Source organism: Myxine glutinosa, chromosome 10 (assembly GCF_964187855.1).
Source record: "Myxine glutinosa chromosome 10, kmMyxGlut1.1, whole genome shotgun sequence".
In the NCBI taxonomy this organism is placed as follows: domain Eukaryota; kingdom Metazoa; phylum Chordata; class Myxini; order Myxiniformes; family Myxinidae; genus Myxine; species Myxine glutinosa.
The window spans coordinates 133,544,482-133,560,768 of NC_136270.1; the positions used below are offsets into that span (position 1 = coordinate 133,544,482).

The 16,287-nt window shown below is 48.4% G+C and overlaps 1 protein-coding gene across 1 annotated transcript; it reads right to left on the reverse strand.

The window, feature by feature from the left end:
* Window positions 1-7,513: 7,513 nt before the first annotated feature.
* LOC144893972 (general transcription factor II-I repeat domain-containing protein 2-like) lies at window positions 7,514-9,379 on the reverse strand. Its single transcript, XM_078785232.1, has one exon. It carries the CDS (start codon window positions 9,377-9,379, stop codon window positions 7,514-7,516), a length of 1,866 nt encoding a protein of 621 aa, XP_078641358.1.
* Window positions 9,380-16,287: the final 6,908 nt, after the last annotated feature.

Below are 16,287 nucleotides of genomic sequence, written 5' to 3' on the forward strand. Positions count from 1 at the left end.
TTTGATGTGCCATGCGTGCCAGCCAAGGCAGTAAGGCCTGGGGTGCTATAGGTTTCTCGTCAAGGGTCCACATCTCCCCTGGCCCGGGGCGTATCGCCCCTCGTTTGATCCAGTCCTCATGTTCGGCCGTTGGCGCAGCGTTTTGCAAATTTATGATATCGTCCTTAGTTGGTGTGGCGGGTGGTCCTACAGTCGGTATGTCGGCAATCTGTGCAGATGTCGCCTTTGCTCGTGTCACCATCGGCATGTTACGTCCTATCTGTTGGTTGGCGGCCTTTCCTGCCGCCTCATCCGCCCTTGCATTGCCCCGGGCAACGTCAGTGTCCGCCCTTTGGTGGCCACGACATTTAATCACCGCGATAGCGCGGGGAAGTAAAATGCTTCGGAGGAGCCCTTCCACCAACGCGCCATTCTTTATCACTGAACCTGCAGATGTGAGGAAACCTCTCATCTTCCAAATTGCCCCTTTGTCGTGGACTACTCCGTGAGCGTAGGCCGAATCTGTGTAAATGTTGACGGCAAGGCCTTCCGCCAAGCTGCACGCTCTCGTCAAGGCGCACAGCTCCGCCTGCTGTGCGGAAAATGTAGGTGGAAGACGCCCGCTTTCTACCGTCTCGCTATCTGAGCACACAGCGTACCCGGATAACAGAAAACCGTCCCATGCGCGCCTAGCTGATCCATCGACATAATATGTACAATCGGGGTAGTCTAGGGGATTGTCCTTTAAATCCGATCGCACCGTGGAGACTAGCTGCACAACGTCGGCGTACACATGGGGTTCGCCCTCCTCAGGGGTGGGCATCAGTGAGGCTGGGTTGAGTGTCGTGCAACGTTCGATCGTGATGTTGGCTGCAGTGATCAGTGCGGATTCGTATTGCAATAATCTAGTGTTAGACAAATGCTGTGTGCTTCGCTGTAGCAACAGCGAAGTGACGCAATGCGGCACCCGTAGCGTTACTGGGTGTCCCATGACAATGTCCGCTGTTCTTTCTACTGCGTACCGGGCCGCGGCCACGGCTTGCAGGCACACCGGAAATCCTTGTTCGACCGGGTCCAGCTTTTTACTAAAGTAGGCCACCGGCCGCTCCTTGTCCCCATGGGTCTGTGTCAAGACGGACTGGGCGAAACCTCCCACGGCGTGAGTGTAAAGGGTGAATGGTTTCGCATAATCTGGGAGTCCCAATGACGGTGCCGTGACCAACGCCTTCTTAAGACCCACAAAACATCGCTTCAAATCATCCGTCCATTCCAATTCTGCCGGGGCGCTTGATTTAGTCGCCTCGTACAGTGGCTTAGCCAACAGCGCAAAATCCATTATCCAAGTGCGGCAATATCCCGTCATACCTAGGAAGCGCAGCATTTGCCGTTGCGTGCGTGGGCGAGGCATCTCCATGATAGCGGTCACCCGTCCAGCATCCAATTCCCGTTTCCCATGCGAAATGGCGTGTCCCAAGTAAGTTACAACCTTCCGCACAAATTGAAGTTTTGGTCTGCCTACTTTGTGGCCTTTGGCCGCCAAGGCCTTTAATGGGGCCATAGAATCCTTTTCGCACGCCTCCTTAGAAGGGGAACAAATCAACAAGTCGTCAATGTACTGCAACAACACTGACCCTCCCTTCAATTCCACATCCGCCAGGTCGCGGTGCAGCGCCCGGGAAAACAGAGTGGGGCTATCTGAAAACCCCTGAGGTAGTACTGTCCAAGTATACTGTCGCCCCCTATGGGTGAAAGCGAACAAGTATTGTGACTCGGCCGCGATGGGCACAGAGAAAAACGCAGAACAAAGGTCAATAACTGTGAAGTATGTTGCGTCCGGCGGAATTGACATCATAAGGGTCTCTCCATTCGGCACTAGTGAGTGTATGCCTTGTATCACCTTGTTCACCTCCCTTAGATCCTGTACAAACCTCCATTTATCTTTCGTCGGCTTTTTTACTGGCAGAATTGGTGTATTACATGGGCTATTAGTTTCCACGATAATTTTCTGCTCCACCAGGGATTGAATTACTGGTGCTATGCCTACGTCGGCCTCGGGTCGTAGCTTATACTGTTTCACGTTTGGCAAGCGCATCCCCGGTTGCACTGATATCACTAAAGGTTCGGCGTCTCGCATCCATCCAACCTCGTCGTCGCACCGAGGCCACCATAAGTCGTCCGGCACCTCCGCCAGGAGGTAGTCTGACTCACCCGGGTCCGTAAGCACTGCCCGCATGGCATAGTTGCCCTTAGGGGGCAACTCTGCCTCTTCGAACACTCCATCCCTCTGTTGTTTCTTAATGTCAATCGAGTACCCTTCACCGTTATTGAGCTGTCTCACAGTCCAGTGGCCCCTCTTAAACCAATAACCATGTAAGGGAACTTCCTGTAATCGCCCCACCATCCAACCTACACTTTCCGGTGGCCACCCCTTGGCAGTAGTGAGGGTAACATGGGCGGCCGCTCCTGTGGGGTATTGGGTCAACGCACGCTGACCCGCGGATAGGATTACCTCGATACCTATCCCCTCGTGGCCGATCCATATCCGTGATAAATGTAGAGGCGTGCGCTTACCCAGCTCTTCCTTAACCTTCTCTCGGTAATCCTCATCCTCGCCCTTGGCATCGTAATAAGCCGTGCAGTGGGGTGGATTATCCTTTAAGTGTTTTATCGAAATTTGGTGCAGTTGTAGCCATTCTCGCACAACTGGACTGTCCAAACACACAGAATCTATGACATGTGTCCAAGTAGCCAGAGCCCCTTCGTCCAAGCGCCACCAATACGCGGTGGGGCCGGGACGAGACAATGCCATCATCAACGAGTCGTGTTTAGATTCCGCGACATCTACGAAAACTCCCTGCTCTGTACATGAAATCTGACAGCCCAATCGGCACAATAAGTCCCGTCCCAGCAAATTTGTTGGGGTGGTAGTGGTCATCAAGAAAGCATGTTTAGCCTCTAGCGGGCCGCATGTTACTCGTACTTCCTCCGAAATAGGAAGCGCTTGGGGTAAGCCCGAAATGCCCATTATTTGAACGTTCCTTTTCGTGGGGCGCAAGGATGGCAGTTGCCCCTCGTTAATTGTACTGCGAGTCGCGCCCGTATCGACAAGGAAATCTAATTGTCGTCCGTCCATGTCCAGCGTCAAGGTCGGTTCCTCTGCCGGCGTCATAGTCAAGAGAGGACACTCCTTAGGCGACCCGCTAGCGTCCCGTCAATAGGCCGCGCGGTGGCCCTGGGGCGGAAACCCCTTACGAGCATTTGGGCAATCACGTCTCCAGTGTCCCAATTGCTTGCAATGGAAGCACGGTTCCTGCGGAAACGGTGGTGCGGAGGGCACAGGTCGTCCCTCTACGACACCCCTTCCATCCAGCCGTCGGTTTGGCGGCCCCCATTGGTTTACTTGTTGCCATTGTGGCTGGCCCTGAGGTGGGGCCCAGGTTCCCCTAGTTCCACTCTGTGTCCAATGATTGGGGGGTGGTCCAGAGTTTTGGAAAGGGGGTCTTGGTGGGTGCCAATTTTGGGGAGGGGGCCTGGTACGGTCCAAATTTGAGGGTTTTGAGGAGGAGGGGGAAGAGGGGTGGTATTGTCCATTGTTGTCTTATCTCGTCCATGTTAATTCGTCCATGGTCTTGGTCGGTACAACCGTCGCAGTCGTTGCCTTCATGGTGGGCCCACTCTCCCTTGGGGGATTGGCCCTTATAGAAAGGCCAATCAGCCTTCCAGGGGTCCTCATAACCCCGGACGGGTCCCCACTTCTGGCACTGATCGCGTATGTGGCTCTGACTCCGATCTCCCCTTTTATTTTGATTAAGTTGAGCCCGTTTCTCCTGGACATACATTTGCAATATTTCCTCCTTAATATCCTTCTTCTCCTCCAAGGAGGAGCCTGGGCATTGTTCCAGCTTGTCGCATAAATCGTTGGTTGTCATTCCCTTCCAGCCGAAAAGGGCGGACTGTACCTGTTTCTTTAATGCCGGCCGGAGCCCCTCTATTAGATATTGGTTTACCAATGGTTGGGGTAGTCCTACTAGCTGCATCGGACCCAGTCCTCCCCAGCGCGCGATGGCCTTTGCCAACCTTTCCCGATAATCTCCAATCGATTCTCCTGCCTTTTGTTTTATGGCCCCGATCTTTCCCCAGTCCGGACCTCCTGCTGACAACAGCGCCAGCTCGATGGACTCTAGCAACCGGACCTTTAGATCCTCCCATTGTACTTGTGTTATCTGGCCCGCTCCTGCTGCCCTTGGATCCTCCATCGGCCACTGTACTCTTTGTCTAGCCTTGTCCCATACTTTGGGTGGGAGCAGGGATACTCCCATATGGGTTATGTCTCGATAGTCGCAATCGCCGGTTAAAAACCAATTCGACATGGTTGGTACTATCTGTCGTAGGTCATCGATAAGCAAATGTTGAATCCTTTCCCGCATTACTGTTAAAGCGGATTCTTTCCATGGTACCCTTTCTCGAACCCCCTGACCTTGAGCATTAACTCCAATAACTTGTAAGGGGCACAATTTTTCCTTTTCTGTTATTTCCTGACATTCCTTCAATGGGGTAGTTTGGGTGGGTCTCGTTCCCACTACAGCCTACCAGTGAGGGGTATAACCCGTCCTGTCCCATTGGTGGCGGGAACCCTGCAATATTGGTCCCGTTATTTATCCCGTTAGCCCCGAGCTGTGCAAATGGATTTCCCTGGCTCGGATGGTTCTGGGGGGGTAACGACCTTCGTGCCGTGGGGTGTTGGCCCCTGGGGTAGCTGGGGTGCGATGGTAGCGGGGTTGCAGGGAGGTGGTGGCGGGGGCGCGGAAAGGATAGGTGGCGCCTGAAACCCCGGGACAGGGCTTAGGTCTGGGGCTGGGGAGGGTAGATTGGTTACTACCTCCCCTACCGCGGGGTCTGGATTTTCAACAAGCGGCATCAGTCGCGCGTTAGCCTGCCTCTCTATTTCCTTAACCGCGCTATCCTGCATTTTATTCGCCTGCTTCCTCAGGCCCTTGAGTTTTGATACCTCACCGGTCAGGCTGGCCTGTCTTGACCTTGCCTGTCGCTTCAACGCTTCTTCCTTCCACCAACTAAAGACTTTCCAATAGTCAGGCGGGAAGTGTTTCCTTTCCTGTTCTAACTTATCTAATGCCCCATACAACGCGTCCAATTTTTCCAGCACAAAAGACCCTTCTTCGGGCCACGGTTCACCTAGATCCTTAGTCAATGCAGCCCATGACTTCCCTGGTCTCGCAGCGGCATAGCCATGCCTCCGAAACATGAAAAATGCTGGGGTATTTCTGAGAGGTTCACCTGCCTTCACAGTTTTATTACCCATCCTAGGAAAATTTAGTTTACCGACGTTGCCTTATACCCGCGAGGTTCGCCCGCCTGCGCGAGGTACGGCCGTCTGCCTAACTCCTGAGAGGCTCGCCCGCCTACACAGCTGTCTAACCTAACCGTACCTTACTTTTCCTGGCGTCCTACGCCCTTATAATACTTCTAACCTTACTTATGATTCCAATGTCTCCTGGGTAGGCCTCGGATTGGGACGCCGCCCTTATCCTCACCCTCACAACCCAGAGATCTATATACCCCTTACCCTCACGTAACGTTACCCTAACGAATCCATAAACAGTCAGTTGCTCCGGGACCCAAGCGGTCCGTATTTAAATTTAGGTTCGTGGATCAGGTTCGAGCAGGGAACGAAACAAACGGCACCCGAGCAAGAGAGTGGGTTACAATTTGGACTGACCCCCAGGCTATAAAGGAAAAAACAAAAGAAAACCACAGCTCACCTGACCCGGATCAATTGCCAGCTGGTCTCACCACTCACTTGCCTGGGACCGCGTCCCGGACTGCATGGACTGATCCCACCGCTGCCACCATATGCCGGGTTGGGACTTAAGACTTGGGACTCAGAGGACTCAGAGAAGGAGCAACGGATATATTTATTAGAACTCGTTATACACAAGCTTGCGGAAAACAGGATGTCGCAGGAAGCTCACACAAAATGACCAACTCTACAACAAGATGCTCTGAAAATGTTTGATCAGGGCTTCATTATATATATGAAAGATAGGGGTGTGGTTTAACATCAGGACAGGAGACAAAGGGTGGACTTACATGGCCCCCACCTCAGTCCCCTCCTGTTGTCCAGTTAGTTTAAGGAAGTCCGAGGCTAGGCGAGGGTTATGCCCTTTGATATCATAATCATTGAAGCTTGAAGGGAAATCATTGAGGTTTGAAGGGAAAGAAGGAGATAAGGAGTAGACAGCCTTAAAGCTGTCATCAAGAAGGATATTGAGAACATGGAGGAGTATAGCAGCTTTGCAGCTGTGACCACAGTATGGAAACAAACTCTGGATTTCGACAGGTAAAGAGAACATGCCATTACAAGGCATGAAAGTCATACAAAGTATATAATCCTTAAAAGGGCATAATAGACAAAGTAATGTAACATAAGTCCTTTGGTTGGGAAAGTATAGAGGGAGTGAACAGTCATAAAAGTGCCAACATACAGGAAATTGGCAGAGGCCAGAAAGATAGCAGTTTGCAACCAAGGCCGTAGTATTGGGAACAAGGGATTGTGCCAAAACAGGGCAAAGGTTTGTAAAGCATTTCACTTCTTATAAGGGTACAGCCAGCTTTCAGAGAACATGGAAAGAATATAAGTATTAAAAGGATACAGTAAACCAGGGGTCGGCAACCTTTTTGACATGAAGTGCCAGTTTGAAATGTCTTGTTAATTAGTGTGCCATATCAACATTAAGTTTAATTATGACACCACATCCAAAAAATATTTCCAACAGACATGGAATTTTATTCCATCCATATAGGCCACATGCATCGCAACAACATTTTCAAGAAACATTTATCTCTCATAATCAGGACATTGGGTGTTAGGCTATCATCTGGGTGATCTTGCACATATCATCAAGTCATCCCTGGTGTTGGGCTAGCGGCTAGGGTGCCGGCTTAGGATCCTAGGATCCTGGGTTCGAATCCCGGTCGATCGCTGAATTAACGCCAGGGGGGTTGACTCAGCCTGTCATCCTTCCGAGGTTGGCTAATTGAGTACCAGTTCACTGGTAATTCCCTGTTTGTCGTTAAAGGCGGCAAAAAGGGTTGGCGTCAGGAAGGGCATCCGGCCGTAAAACATTGCTTCAAAAAGGGGACCAAAAAACAACAACAACCACGGTTCCCGAAAAAGGCCAACCCCCGCTTGCGGGGAAAAATGGCCTCTAAAGGTGGTTAATCAGGACATTGTGATGATCATTTTATCATTGTAAAATTTGTCCCCCATGAGGTTACAAATTATATTCACGGACCCCATTTCAAAACACTGCTTTCAGTAACTCATTTACAAAGTATTGCATTGGGAACAAATTTCAAAAAGTGAGAATAAACTGTATCAAACAGAAATACCAGAACTATATAAGAATGCTGCCATCCTCATGAAAACATCCACATCTGAGTTGGAAAAAAAGAAATGGACAAACAGCTACATATGCAAACCCATGTGTACTACAAATAAACAGATGCCTACCAGTCAGTGTGATCCCTGGCCCTGCTTTCCTTTGCTGAGCTCCATTATCTGGGGGTCGTAGTTAGTCACTTTAAGTTGCACACATGCTTCGGAGTGGTCCGTTGTCAAACGACTGCGGGAGGGGCTGAGCACGTTCTTCATGTGTGAGAATATCTGCTCACAGAGGTACGTTGACCCGAAGACTGACAGCAAAGCCAGTGCAACGTTCCGGAGACAGCTGAACTTCTTCGGCACGGATGTCCAGCAGGTGAAGATGCAGGTTCCGTGATCTTGCACTGCCGTGGTTTCTAGTCGTTTCCGTAGCTCTGTAAACTTAGTCACCCACAGTGTTGAACTCTTCAGCTCAATCAGCTGCATTTCCATGTCCTGTGTATCCAACCAGTCTATCAGAGATAAATCCAATTCGTGTCCATCAAAGCTGTCTGGCTTGATCAAGAAAGAGAACATGGGTCCATACTTCTGAAAGTCCCCAAATCGTGTTGTGAACTCCGACTCAAGCTCGCTCATGTATTTGCATATTTCAGCGGTGCTGATGCTGTGCTGCGAGGACAGCTCCCTTACGTGTCTGAAGTAGCGGAAAGTTGAGGTAGCAACATCGCTTGAAAAGATTGCTAGCTTGCCGACAAAAGCCGTCCATGTGTCGAACATGTCCAAAACAGTTTGCCCTGCACCTTGCAGTCGGAGATTGAGCTCGTTGAGGTGTCCCGTAATATCCGTGAGAAACATAAGTTTCACAACCCACTTCTCATCCTCGAGTTCTGGGTAGTTTTGGCCCTTTTCAGCCAGGAAGGCCTTGATGGCATCAAAGCAGCTGACAAACCGCTCCAAAACTTTTCCGCAGCTTAGCCACCTAACCGCTGAGTGGAGAGGGATATCTTTGCATGTGCAGTTCATTTCCTCGAGCAGGGACTGGAACTGTCGGTGTGTCAGAGCAGATCGCTTAACTATGAAGTTAATAACCTTTACTACCGTAGCCATAACCTCATTAAGATCTGAATTTGACATCTTTGCACAGAGGTTTTCTTGGTGTATTATGCAGTGGAGTTTCATGATGGGGTGACCGACTTTTTCCTCAATTAATCTGACAGCTCCCCTCTGTTTCCCGACCATGCTGGGGGCGCCATCTGTTGTCACTGCAAAAATCTTCCTGATGTCAATCCCTCGCTTCTCAAAATGTTCCATAAACACCTTGGCTATGTCCTCACCTTTTGTTGTGTCAGACATTGGCTTTAAGCAGCAGAGTTCCTCTCTTACAGTCGAATCACAGTATCTTGCCATGACTGCCAAACGTGGTATGTCATTCACGTCCACGCTTTCGTCAAGTGCAATGCTAAATACCACAGCCTCTTTTAACCCAGCTATTTGCTGCGCACTGACATTTTCTGCCATTTCTTCGATGCGTCGCTCAACACTTCTAGCTGACATGGGAATATCTTTTATTCTTGATTTGATTGTCTCTTTGTTTGGTAAGCCTTCAAACAGAACCTCTGAGCTACAGAGAAAAGCCTCCTTAATATATTCGCCATCAGTCAATGGCTTTCCGCGTTTCACAATGCAATGAGCAATGCGATAGCTTGCTTCAGTCGCATGGTTTTTAGCAATGGCAAAGATTTTGAGGGTGTTGGCTTGCTTCCCATACCTGGACACGGCACGTTTGATGGATTCTGCCTTGTCTGCCTGATCTTTGAAAGTTTTCTCGTGCTTTGTCTCAAAATGGCGCTTAACACTCGATGTTCGACAAACAACATTTTCAAAACATAAAGTACAAACAGCGCGGTCCTTCTGAAGAACAAAACCCCACTCTTCTGTCCATGAGGGCTGGAATGCCCGAACCTTTACTTCAGCTTTCTTAGCTAGTGGGGTTGCCATCAATCTTCCGAACCTGAACTGCTTCACTGCAATTCCTGTGGGAAATGTGAGTGGGAGGCGGTACCGTAAATCAAACTAAATAAGACAGGCCGCGTGTTACGAGAAAAACTACGATCCCCATTTTCGTTACTAAAACCTCATAAAAAAACTTAAAATAATGACGAGATTAATATTAAAATGCAGAAGTCAGCCTGAATGATAAAGAGTGGAGATGCAGCCACTGACCACCGGATGTTAACAGCACAGTCGCTCTTACAGCACCTGAGGTTGCCGCGGACGGCATATCGGAAGGGACCAAGCCTGCATCTCCCGTTTTATATCTGCGATTATTATACAATTCAGAATAATGATGAGATTAATATTAAAACTCAGAAACCAGTCCGAATAATAATAAAGAGTGGAGATGCAGCCACTGACCACCAGATGTTAACCGCACAGCCGCTCTTACAGCACCTGAGGTTGCCGCGGAGCGCGAATGGCGTATCGGAAGGCACCAGGCCTGCATCTCCCGTTTTATATCTGCGATTATTATACAATTCAGAATAATGATGAGATTAATATTAAAACTCAGAAACCAGTCCGAATAATAATAAAGAGTGGAGATGCAGCCGCTGACCACCGGATGTTAACAGCACAGCCGCTCTTACAGCACCTGAGGTTGCCGCGGAGCGCGAATGGCGTATCGGAAGGCACCAGGCCTGCATCTCCCGTTTTATATCTGCGATTATTATACAATTCAGAATAATGATGAGATTAATATTAAAACTCAGAAACCAGTCCGAATAATCATAATGAGTGGAGATGCAGCCACTGACCACCGGATGTGAACAGCACAGCCGCTCTTACACAACTGAGGTTGCCGCGAATATTGTGTTTGAATGCGCCCGGCCGGCATCTCATGTTGATGTTGTGCATCTTTGATTATTATTCCAGTAAAATAATTTGGGATTGGAATGGTGACTCTGCTCTGATCCATCCATCTACCTCATCACCCTGCACCATCACACCGGAATAATGTCATAGTGCAACATGCGCAACAGCCAATGACTGTTCAAGAGGTGGTTTGGCACGCAGCGGAGAGGACATTGCTTTCGCCAGCGTGCCAATGATTATGCTGCTGCGTGCCAATGGTGGCACGCGTGCCGAAGGTTGCCGACCCCTGCAGTAAACAATCAAAACAAAACATATAATTGGTTATACTTGGTAATTGGTCAAACAGTAACAGAGCACAAAGGGGGGAGGGGCTCACGCCCCACATATATATATATATATATATATATATATATATATATATATATATATATACATACACAGTAATACCCCGGCCTACGTCATTAATTGGTTCCATAAGCCATGACGTAACTCGGTTTTTGACGTAAACTGGGCGTAATGCCTTTTAGCTCTTTCATGAGCCTCGATCTTGTATACAAAAAAAAAAAAAAGCCTTAAAATGAAGACACGCACCATAAAACTAGAGTAAATAACTTGCGAAAGTATATAAATATCGCTAAACCTTAAAGAACACTACAAACACATTTTAGTCATATTTTTTAATGAGTAATGAACACAATTAATAAATGAATTTGTAAAGAATAATAAATAAAATTAATAAGATTATGTTATTCACCTTAAACATGGCGTCTCTTCTCAACATGTCTCTTCTGATCTCTCCATACAAGTTGCTTCTGTCAAACCAGACGTGATCTGCTTAACAGAAACTTTCCTCCTTCATGATGTCTCTGATTCCTTAGTATCTCTCCCGTGTTACTCCCTCCTCCGGTATGATAGACCTGAGCCTCGTCCTGGAGGTGGGGTTGCTATCTTTATCAAAAACTCTCTTCCTCACTCGCCCTGCACTGCACTCTCTCCACCTCAACCCCAGGAATACCTCTGGCTACGGCTTCCCCTTCGCTCCCACCTCTTGTTCATACGTGTGTTGTACCGTCCACCAAACAGTGATGACTCCATCTACATCTCACTGTCTGATAATATGGACCAACTTCTATCTACACATCCCAACTCTCTCTTCCTCATATGTGGTGATTTCAATTGTCACCATGCCAGTTGGCTGGGTGTGGGTACCTCTCTCACCAGCCATGGCTCCTCAGCAAAGGACTTCTGCGACTCACTGGGACTGACACAATCTGTCAATTTCCCGACCCGGATCTCAGTCAACGGAGCATCTTCTCTTCTGGCTTGGTTATGACTAACTTCCCTGAAAATGTCTGCTGCTCTTCTTCTGCTCCAATCAGATCATCTGATCATGTCCTTGTTGAAGTGGACATCTCTCTGACCATTCTCAGGGAGCCTGCTCAGCGTCGACGAGTCTGGCATTTCACTCAGGCCAACTGGCACGGTCTTCAAGCAGCCATCAATCGTCTGGACTGGTCTGCCATCTCTCCCACCTCTGACATCAACTCATCCTGGGAATTCTTCCAAAGTAAATTGCTCTCTCTCATGCACAGATTTATCCCATCTCGTCTTCAGTTGTCATACCCTTCCTCCCGTCCATGGTACACGGAATCTTGTGGTGAGGCTGTTGCCCAGAAACAACTTGCCTTCGTCTCCTGGGAAGCAAATCCAACGGAAGAAAATCTCATTTCCTTTCACAAAGCCCGAAACAAGTGTGTGTCCACCCTCAGGAGAGCCAGGAAACTATATCTCTCCGTTCTCAAGACCAAACTCTCTTATCTGTCTCCCTCTTCCAAATCCTGGTGGCGTCTGGTCAAATCTGTTTGTGGTGTTTGTTCCCCCTCCATCCCCTCCCTTACCTCAAACGGCTACACAGCTGACTCCGCACGTGAAAAAGCTAAATGCCTCAACTCTGTGTCTGCCTCTAAATCTTGTGTCCCAAACCCATCCCTCTCTGTACCCACCATACCCAGTCGTACCCAGCTGCTCCTGGACTCCGTGTCCTTTCCTCCTGACAAGGTGGAAAAGTTTCTGTCAACCCTCGACTCTGATTCTGCAACTGGACCTGACAGCATCAGCCCACGGGTCCTAAAATCCTGTTCTTCCGCTCTTTCACTACCTCTCTCTGTTCTCTTCACCCTCTCTTTTGCTCAAGGTCAACTGCCATCTGCTTGGAAATCAGCCAACATCACCGCTTTGCACAAAAAAGGTGCAAAAACAGATCCTAGCAACTACAGACCAATCAGCCTTCTCCCAATTATCAGCAAAGTCATGGAATCCATCATTGCTTCGGATATGAAATCTTTCCTCTTCTCCAATGGCTTGATCTCCGATCATCAATTTGGTTTCAGACCAGGTCACTCTACTCTGGACATGCTGCTTCTGCTGTCTCAACAATTTATGGAGGTCCTCAATGCCAAACAGGAAATTAGAGCTGTCTCCCTCGACATATCACGTGCCTTCGATACGGTCTGGCACCCCGCTCTGCTCACCAAACTCTCCTCCTTTCGTATCCATGGAAATCTCCACGCATGGCTGGCGGACTTCCTCTCTAGTCGTAGTCAACGTGTGGCCCTGAATGGGTTTCTCTCATCTCCTCTTCCTGTTCAGGCTGGAGTTCCCCAAGGCAGTGTTCTGGGCCCTGTGCTTTTTCTGGTCTTCATCAATGATCTCTCTGACTCTCTTGAAAATCCTCTCTATCTCTTTGCTGATGACTCCACTCTCTGCCGCTCCATTCCTCATCCCTCAGATCGGCAGTCTGCAGCCTCCTCACTCTCTGCAGACCTGGACAAAATTACAGACTGGGCAAACAAGTGGAACATGTCTTTCAATCCTGACAAATCTCACACTCTTACAATGTCTCTCCGAAAAGACTGACTGGACAACCCTCCCATCTACTTTCTGAATAATCCTCTCCAAGAAGTTCTGTCACTCAAACTTTTGGGTCTCACTATCTGCCATGATCTTTCTTGGAAAACCACATTTCCAAGCTGGCCTCCAAAGCCAGTCGCCGACTGGGCATCCTCCATCGTGCGAAGTCCTTCCTTTGCACACCTGAGCTCCTCACCACATACAAGGCTTTCATCCGCAGCTCAATGGAGTACTGCTCTCCCCTCTGGGCTGGTGCTCCTGCCTCACACCTAGCTCGTCTTCACGCTGTTGAAACCAAAGCGTTCAGAATCATTGGAATCTCCCGCGATGACACTATCTCCGAGGGCCTTTCACTTAATCACCGCAGGCAGGTTGGTGGTCTTTCCGTCTTCTACCGACTCCTCTCCGGCCTTGCTCCCCCAGCTCTCTCTGGGCTCTGTCCCCCAAATATTCCTGCAGGTCGCACAAGATCTGCCTGCAACCCTCTTATGGTTAAACTGCCAAAATCAAGACTCCCTGCTCACCTTCACTCCTTCATTCCTCTTTTCTCCCACCTCTGGAACAAACTCCCTCACTCTCTTCAATCCCACTCCTCCCTCCAGGTCTTTAAAACGGCTGTTCACCACCATCTCTTATCTTCCCCAATCCAAAACCTTGATCTTTTCTACCCCTGCTAATTTCACCCCAAATCCACTTTTTTGAGGTGACTTTTGACTTCTTTCCTGGAAGTTCTTGGTGTCCTGGCGTTTTATACCTATCCTGCCTCCCCCCGGGCCCTCTCCCTTCAAAAACATCTCCCGATGTCCCTGCTCTCAAATGTTGTGTTTGTGTGCTTCCTCCCCTTCTCTCCCCATCTTGTCGACCGCTCCCCTATTTATATGCTTTGTTTGCTTGTTTGTTTGATTTGTTTGTTTGATAAATGTTAGCTCTTTCACGAGCCTCGACTGTGTATACCAAAAAAAAAAAAAAAAAGCCTTAAAATGAAGACACGCACCATAAAACTAGAGTAAATAACTCGCAAAAGTATATAACTATCGCTAAACCTTAAAGAACACTACAAACACATTTTAGTCATATTTTTTAATGAGTAATGAACACAATTAATAAATGAATTTGTAAAGAATAATAAATAAAATTAATAAGATTATGTTATTCACCTTAAACATGGCGTCTCTTCTGAACACAAACACACATTTTAGCAGTCTTAGCCGGCGGCGCTTTTTCAGTGACGTATGCGAGAATACGTTCCCTATCATGAATGATGGTCGATACCGTCGACCGTGGCAGCCCTAAGGCATAGACCTTATCGCGAATCGGTAAATATCAACAGAGGGCGCTCCACCGCAAAGCATGATGGGATCGAAAAGGGGGCAAAGGTAAACACGAACCCAGAAGAGGAAGCGTCTGTCTGCGATCGACGCTGTGTTTACGGAAAGGAAGATGGCTAATGTGAAAGAAATTCAGCGTTTTTTGGCATTAAAATCCAGCGATTTAAAGAAATATTTGAGGGAGATTGGGGTTCCCATTGGAGAAGAGAAACAACCTGCTTATGCAAGAACAGTTCCTGAATATTGAAACCTCGATTGGCCATACAAATATCGCCGGGCTGGAACTTGTCTACAATGTTCGTCATCTTTACAATTTTTTTGTCCGACGTGTTTCCTCCTGTAGGTTTGGAAATGTATGAAATTGTTCCGCTAGGTGTTATACCAAGCAGTCTGTCAAAGTGACAGCGACCGCCGGCGGCGCTATTGCCCCTTTCCGATCCCATGACGCATTGCGGTTCCGATTCGCGATCAGGTCTATGCGCTATCACCGACACTTTTTCACCTTTTTCATACCTTTTAATCAGATTTAACTTAATTTTAACTTAACCACATTACGCTTGGAAACACTAGCATTATCCTTCTTCGGACCCATGGCTAACACAGACACAGTAAAGGAATACTGTACGTCGCCTCTGTTTTGAATGAGAACCAGCAGTTGTGCGTACGTACAGTATACTGTACGTACATTTTAATATTTTAAAAATGTGCTTTTTATTGTATTTAAAATTGTTTTTTAGCTTCTTTTATTGTTAATTTATGTACTATTTTATTTATTTTAAATATATTTTTAAGGAAAAATTTTTTTCCCACGTTCGTAGGAGTGACGTAAAGTCGCACATAATGACGTTCGCTGAACTGAAATTTACTCTAGAAGAGTGGCGTAAAGTCGGATTTGACGTAGGTCGAAATGGCGTAAAACGGGGTCTGACTGTATATATATATATATATATATATATATATATACACACCAGCAGAAGTACCCGGCATTGCCGGGCGGGGGAGGGGAGGGGAACGGGGGGGAGGGGAACGGGGGGGAGGGGGGGAGGGGAGGGGAGGGGAACGGGGGGGAGGGGAATGGGGGGGAGGGGAGAAGAGTGGGAGGGGGAGGAGGGGAGGGGGAGGGGGGGATGGGGGGGGTGGGAGGGGGGGAGGGGGGAGGGGCGAGAGGGGGCAAGGGGGGAGGGGAGGGGGGAAGGGGGGAGGGGGGAAGGGGGGAGAGGTAAGGGGGGAGGGGATGGGGAGGGTGAGGGACGCCCTCCAGTACTGGCGTTGCCGGGCGGGGGAAGGGAGACCCGTACATTCCCAACCCGTACATTCGCCCTCTCGACTCAAGCTCACTCGGACAAAAGCCTTGCACAAATTACACCGTGAAGGCCCAATGGCCATGTCTATGCCACAAATCAAGTACGTGAGCGAGTCGGGCGCACTGAATTGAAAATATATAGAACACTCATACTCCGTGAAAAGTGAAGCTACAATATTTTTGAAAAATTTCATTGGTTGCTCGGAGACGGCAGCATGTAAAAACCGTTTTAATATTTGCAATACAGTTTGAACCAGAGGTAAGTGGTATGGTCTTGCTGGTTGGTGGACACGATATGTGTAAGGGAAATTATTTTGGTGTCCTGTATCTGGTCGTGCTAGTTGGTGAACACGGTACATTTAAGGGAAATGATTTTCTGTCATTCTTCTGAGTGGTTGCTTCTCCTTCCCCGTATTTTTGTTCATTTTATTGTTTTTTTCCACTCTCTTGAGTTGTGGGCCTTCCTTGAGTGGTATTACATTTATCATCATCAT

Bases quoted from the DNA above. Each gene is read 5' to 3' on its own strand.
- LOC144893972 (XM_078785232.1), bottom strand. From the start codon at position 9,379: ATGGCAACCCCACTAGCTAAGAAAGCTGAAGTAAAGGTTCGGGCATTC.